This window comes from Papaver somniferum, chromosome 2 (assembly GCF_003573695.1).
Source record: "Papaver somniferum cultivar HN1 chromosome 2, ASM357369v1, whole genome shotgun sequence".
Lineage (NCBI taxonomy): Eukaryota > Viridiplantae > Streptophyta > Magnoliopsida > Ranunculales > Papaveraceae > Papaver > Papaver somniferum.
The window spans coordinates 114,291,449-114,298,827 of record NC_039359.1 but is presented as its reverse complement, the minus strand read 5'-3'; the positions used below and the strand labels follow the sequence as shown (position 1 = coordinate 114,298,827).

The window sequence follows — 7,379 nt, the reverse complement described above, 5'->3', positions numbered from 1 at the left end:
TTCAGGTCAGGAGGATACAACACTTAGAAAACATTTGCTAGCTTTCCATCTGTTAGCTTCCCACTTTCTGATACAAGTCGTGAAACAACTACTCTTCCAGAATCAACTATTCTGGTCTCAAAACTTTCTTCGCTTCCCTCCCCAAAACCAACCCTTCTCCTTCACTTTGTGACCGAAGTAAGTCTGGAACGACCATTTCTTGGTTTAGGCCGGATTTGTACAGATTGATCTCTCGAATATAAAGTACTCCCTTGTAGTACATTGTTTAGGGTTTAAATTCGTTTCTCACCCACATACTCGAAATTACCAAAATCAGCAGAAACCGTTTTCACCCTCAAACAATTGCTATCAATTTACATCACCTTGATCTATGATCAAAAAGGAAATCACACATATAGGCTTATCAGTGGGAGGCATATTGGTTAAATTCTTCAATTCAGTTGAAGCAACTCTTAGTTGGTGTAAGGTCAGCTAAGGGAATCAATTGCGCGGAGTCCTGCTGGGATTCAAGAGGCATAAGGAGCGCGACTGTAACAGAATTGTTGTGAGGGTTTAATTCGATTTCAGCTACATTCCAGTCCGAAGTTAATTGGTAGTAGGCTAGTGTCTGTAGCGGTTTAATAAAATTTGGTGTTCGATATGGACTAGGTCCCGGGGTTATTTTGCATTTGCGGTTTCCTCGTTAACAATATTTCTGGTGTCTGTGTTATTTCTTTTCCGCATTATATTGTTTATCTTTATAATTGAAATATCACAGGTTGTGCGTTAATCAACCAAACCATCCTTGTTTGTTGGACGCGACTTAATTGATTACTTGGGATATTGATCTTTGGATCACCCAAGTACTCTCACACGAGAATCAGGTTCACGAACTAGTCTTTGTAAACTTTCTGATTGTGAGAAAAAGAGATATAACTCTAGAAAGTGTTCCTTGATTGAGATTCATCAAGTTGAATTCTCAGAATTGTGTTTAAGTTTGTCCATACAGATTGCCTAAGAAAAAATTGGTGGTGTATTTTGGTATCCCGCGATTTCAATCATCACAGATACAATACTTATAGAAAAACTTGAGTCCTTACTAATAACATTAAATAATGAAATGGATGACTTTTTGAGGAGAAGTTTTGGGTTTTTTCCGCTCTTTCATGTTTTGTGTGGCATGACAGCCGCATTGACCCTTCTCTGGTAGTGTGGATATACTTGGAACATTAGAATCCCTTTGCATATTTTTAGTTTTTTATTAGGATGGGCACACAATGCCAATCTATTTCTCTATCTGACCCTTTATTATTGTTAGTCAATTTAATGATGCCTCCTTCTAGTGTTAGGTTTCGTACTTGGTATTATTTTACCCATTTGACTGCTGATAAATCTTCCGAGATCTCAACCATAGATGCTGATGTTTCTTTAGTTGGAATATAACATGCTTCACTAAAGGCATATCAATAAAGTCACCAGATACAATACTCCACTCCACTTCATTAGTACACTTTATGGACGAAGCATCGAAGTTGAAAACGAGGGTACCGGGTACGCCACCCATTTTTAAATTACCAACTTTTAATAAAACTGTCCGTGTCGGATCTTATGGAAAAAGAGAAGATTAAAAACAATACAAAGTTATTAACAACACATGTTTATAGTTTAACTATGAAGATAAACAGTGTAACACACAAATAAAGTAAAAACAATATACAAAGATTTTGATAAATAGGAAACTACTTGTTGACTATGAATTTTTAATAAGGGACAAAATAATAAAATCATAGTTTTGTATATCTTTGACCCGGCTTCAGACATATATATGAAGTTTATATTTTATAATTTAGAGATAAAAGGGTTACGATATAAAAGCTCTTGATCATGTAACATATTCAGAGCATAAATATGCGACGTCAATATTAGAATCTCTTTGATGAGTTTTCAACAATCTGCATTATTTAATCATTTAAACTGTGCAAATTCAGTATCCACGTTTGTACAAAATCGAGAATGATTGAATATCTCCTAAGATGGGTTGACCACTAGTATAGAGCAATAACGTGTTCAGGATATCACTAGTGTTGGTCGTATTATTCCCCAAGGTGTTCCATGACTATACAGAATAAATATTCAGAATGAGTATGATGCTTTTACCATCTCATACCTCAATTCTCGAATCAATTTAATGCTCCTAAAAAGATTTCTAGAACGATTAATTAATTCATTCGAGTGTTATATTCATCAATTGAATTCCTAGAACATATTCTATTTTCACCATAATAATTTATTACGTCAATGCACGGCTTCTTGCAGCTGAATTCTATGAGTTAATAATGAATATTCGCCTTTTGGGTGTACGAGAAACTACCAAGTAAGCTCCGAGAAAATAGTGTGGGAGTATTTAGTAATAATGCATAAACGAGCACGTCGAAACATGGACAAACGAGAATATGAAAAAACCTAAAGAGGAGAGAGAAAATAAGAAAATAAGAAGAAAAAAAGATGTGCGGGACCGGGCTGGCCGGCCGTGCCGCCGGTGCCTGGCCCTACCCCCATATATTTTTATTTTATTATTATTATTTCCTTAATCCATTGCTTCCTCATTCAAGCAAACTTTTCCATATCTTGTCAAAATTACTCAATTCACCATATGGTTAACAAAGCAAGTGGTCCAACAACCATTAGGTTATTACATCATATAATATATTTTAATAATTTCAAATATTGGTCTTTAGATAAAAATCATATTTCCTCATCCGAGTAAAACCAAAGTTTCAGTCAAGATCAAACTCTTCAAAATAATGCTCAAATAACCACCAAAAAATACCAAAATTCTCAAGAATGGTTAGCCGTCGACATGGTGGCCCGTGCACAACCATGCTCGGTCCTGCTTGGTCCCTTTTTCTACCATGGACGGTCCATCACACATGATGATTAATCATTCAATTAATCCACTGCATCTATGTTGGTTTATCCTTCTTACACCAATTGGAAAATCATCCATATCACTTAGACAGTCCAACCACCAATAGTCGGTCCTCATACCCATTGGTCGGTCGTCCATTTCCTGGATCCATCACTTGCCAAATTAGGGTTTCATAATTGATGCCATGCAAAGCATAATTCTAATTAGGTATGAGCATCAATGATTTTTATGTTGATCAAGCGACCAATATTTTAATTAAATTATTCGGTCTTGCTACCAATATTTACAGTGGTCGACAGTCCATTATTTCATTGGTCGATCATTCGTATTCTTTGGTCTGTCTACTAATATTTTAATATCATAATCTCTGTTTTGTCATTCGCACTACTCATGACATGGTGGATCGAGGATGAATATTCAACAAGTGACTCAATACTATTCATTTTCATGTGATTCCCGTCAAATGCTTGACACATCAAAATACATGTTGGTTCATGATCGATCCAACAATCTTATCAGACCTATGCTCATTAATCCAAATCATTCGAGTATCATTGTTTCCTCAGTTGGCACGATGATATGTCACAATTACCAATAATCCATCAGACTCAACATCTAAACATCATCGTTGTCCAAGCAGACACCTTATGCTCAATTCATTATAATGATGTATCACAGGGCAATGTCACATTCGTCATTAAGAATTATGCTCGACTCATCAAGCTAAGACTCACAGTCTATCTAAGTCAATGATTGACCAAATAAATACTCGTCTGCAAAGAAGACTTCACATGAGACATCAATCATGTCACATGAGGGGACATTCAATAGGATTTTCATCTGGCGACCTATAACACGTGCGATGTAACAGTACATCCATGATGAGAAATGTGAGTAAGTCTGCTAGCAGTTGAAGGAGTAAATAGGGTAGTGGTTCGACAATCAACCAAGTCTCCCTTGCAATGCATAATTTGTTTAACCACAATTTCCCATTTCCCTAATCTTCCACTCCTCTTCAACCGTCACACTTACTGGAGATCAATGTGTTAACTACCTGTGGTACAAACAGGTCCTCGGCCTATGATACGAACAACTTAACAGAACTTAACGTAATCCAACTTATGACAGTCAATCATTATCACACAGAAGCTCTTTCTTGGTTTAACTCACAGAAATCTTCTTCAAAGCAGTTCAACACATCTACTTTAGAGGAATAAAAATATGATTCCTTCCGTTGGATCCGGGAATATAATTGCATTTCCATCTTTGGTTGGACTTGGAGGAACGATGAAATGGAATACTGTTGCCTGGTAATTAATTTTTTATTTTTACCCCTGAAGCACCCTGAAATTAGCTGGTTAAAGTAACAATCGGTTCCTAAAAGGAAAACAAAAAAAAAATCGGTTAAAAAATATGCAAACATATGCTAGGGCTGGCCCCTTGAAACAAAACTAAATCAGAGAGGGAAATGTTTGCTGCGTCAACAAATTACACATTGGGTACTTCTCTTTCAACTCCCTCTTCTCAAAACCCTTCGAAAAACCCTAAATTTCTTACAAATTGGATTACCAGACTTCTTCTTCATCATCTCTTACTGATCTGAACTGAGCAAAGTTTGGGAATTTACCTAACATTACAAAGTAAGGTTCACTTTCTTCAACTTTCTTGATTTTTTGTGCATTTCTTTTTCCGGGTTTTATTGATCCTTTAATACTTAGCTGAACTAAGTTAAGAAACGATTTGATTGAACATGGATTTTACTAGGAGGAGAAGATTATTGAAGAGAGGATCTTCCTCTTATTGTAATCAATAAGAACAAATCTATATTTGAATGTAGAAACTACAGTACGTTTGGGTGTTATATTTGAACACTCTTTAAGGGTTTGATAAAATGCCCCAATGGAAAAGTATCCACTGACATTTTGATGTATTTGGGTACTTCGTTGCTGAAGTTAAAGATAATATGAAGAAGAAATTTGTATGCTTTATTGGTTCTAACCATGAATTCAATGGTTCTATTTGGTCGAAGAATCAGTTTAAGATTTTCAAATTATCGGTGTATTTCGCGGTTCATTTGCGATGATAGCAGCTTTAGAAACAATGGTTGTAAGAGTGGTGTTTTTAGTGATGAGGAGTTTAATAAGAGAAGTTCAGTATTTGGGTTTGATTCGGATGGAAACGATATTGTAGAAGAGATCTTAATAGGGGTTCCGTCGTCAAGTAACGAGGATGAAGAAACTGATGGAGAGTATTTCTCGTCTAAGCGGAGGTTATTACCTGATTATGTATCGGATACTGATAGAGTGTTCAAGATTCTTCAACAAGATGGGATAGGTTTTAATACCATTCTGGAACTTAATAATTTAGGGTTGAATGTCTCGAACAATCTAGTTAGAGAAGTACTTTTAAGGATTTTAAAGAGTGTCAATCATACTAATAAGTTAAGGTGTGCTCGGCTGGCATACAAGTTTTTCAGGTGGTCAGGTCAGCAGGAAAATTACAGGCACACTACGAATGCGTACCATTTGGCTATGAAGATATTTGCAGATTGTCAGGTACTTAATGTCATGAAGAAAGTATACTATGAGATGACAGAGAATAATTATCAAATAACAGCAAGAACGTTTAATATATTAATAAGTGCTTGTGGTGAGGTGTGTAGTGCAAGGAGCACGATAGAGAGTTTTATCAAGTCAGAAAATTTTCACCATAGGCCATTCAAACATTCATTTAATGCCATTTTACATTCGCTTCTTGTGATGAACCAATACCAACTGATAGAGTGGGTTTACAAGGAAAAGCGAAATGGATTCCCACCTGATATTTTAACTTATAATATACTTTTGTGTACAAAGTATAGGTTGGAAAATTTTGATCAGTTTTATGCATTGCTTGAAGAGATGGGTAGAAATGGGTTTGTTCCAGATCTTCATACGTACAATATCCTTCTCCATGTGTGTGCAAAAGCGAATAAACCGGTTAGTGTGCTTCAGCAGTTGAATGACATGAGAAATGCAGGTTGTGATCCAAGTGTTCTTCACTTTACCTCAATAATAGATGGCTTTGGTCGTGCTGGAAATCTGTTTGCTTGCGAGCATTTTTTCGAAGAGATGGTAAAGACGGGTTGTTTGCCTGATGTAGTATGCTATACTGTCCTGATTAGAGTATACATTGAGGCAGGAGATCTCGAGAAGGCCCAGGATAAGTTTGATGAGATGTTTGTTAAAGGACAGCTACCTAATGTATTTACATATAGTACTATGATTCGCGGGCTTTGTATCGCAGAGAAGTTTGACGAGGCACATACCATGCTTCAGGAAATGGAATCCAGAGGTTGTAATCCAAATTTTGTAGTGTATAGTACTCTAGTGTATCATATGAGAAAAGCTGGAAGATCGACTGAAGCTGATGAAATAATAAGACAGATGGTGGAGAAGGGGCGCTATACCCATCACCTCTCGGAGTTCAAGATGTATAGGTATAGGCATTGAAGCTTTATGTCGTGCATTAGCTGCAAGATAAGTCTTTGGAGTGGAACTCATCTAGTAGAGGCTCTGCGATCAAGTTTCCTAACTGAGTGAACATTCGTATCTGCTTCCTCTCTTGGATTAGTTAGAAACCAAGTCCCCCGCAGAGAAGCTCGCAGCAACAAATGGTGAACCTGGACCATATTGAAGAAGAAAGGAAAACCCCTCCCAATGCTAGTTGCAATTGTTGGGAAGCATGGGTCTCATTCTGACAGTTTGATTATAAAGCTATATCAATTGTGGATTGCACATCATTGAAGGCTTGGATTCGTTGCCAGCTCCAGCACTACTCTTACAGAAAGATCAAATTCAGTATGGTATGTCTTTCCAACAGCTCGGAGCCTTTGGATATAAATTCTTCTTCTTCCACATCTTGGGTTTGTCTGGTCATATTTGAATACTTGGCATGCTTGTTCCTTGAACCAGGTCCCATAACCTCCATGGGATGCAGAACTCTTCTGCGGGTAATTTTCAGTTCTGACATCTTGATGCTCGTGATGAAATCTTGTTAGTTCATATTTACTATCTGTATAGCAGCCTTTCTTCATTCTTGGTACAATGGAATTTTTTATAGTGTTAGAGAAACAGGAATCCAGAATACAATGTGAGATTTAAATTTTATATTTTTGGAACTCTAAGGTCTGTGACATTGTAACAATAAAAACTAGAAAAAAAAATAATCAGAGGATTGATTCACCAAGGGGACCAATTTTCTTTCTTTTGGTGCGTTTAGTAGCTTGGATAAGTTCATCCTAGGGTGATGTAATTTACTTTTGTTGACACACTAACCTGGTTCTGTTGAAGTAATGAGTTTTTTTTTGTTTAATTTTCTTTAAGTGAAAAGTTTATTGCAACCTATGATTCTACCAAGTATACTGGAAATTTTGTGCGCCTTTGTTTTAGTTTGAAGTGACATTTGAATGTAGCTATCAACAGTTATACAA

At 36.5% G+C, this 7,379-nt stretch overlaps 1 protein-coding gene across 1 annotated transcript; it reads left to right on the top strand.

The window, feature by feature from the left end:
- Positions 1-4,379: 4,379 nt before the first annotated feature.
- On the top strand, positions 4,380-6,999 carry LOC113348863 (pentatricopeptide repeat-containing protein At3g60050-like). The gene is made up of 2 exons (XM_026592753.1): positions 4,380-4,548; positions 4,673-6,999. The coding sequence occupies exon 2, from the start codon at positions 4,909-4,911 to the stop codon at positions 6,397-6,399; it is 1,491 nt and encodes a 496-aa protein (XP_026448538.1). The 5' UTR covers positions 4,380-4,548; positions 4,673-4,908; the 3' UTR covers positions 6,400-6,999.
- Positions 7,000-7,379: the final 380 nt, after the last annotated feature.

Bases quoted from the DNA above. Each gene is read 5' to 3' on its own strand.
- LOC113348863 (XM_026592753.1), top strand. From the start codon at position 4,909: ATGAATTCAATGGTTCTATTTGGTCGAAGAATCAGTTTAAGATTTTCA.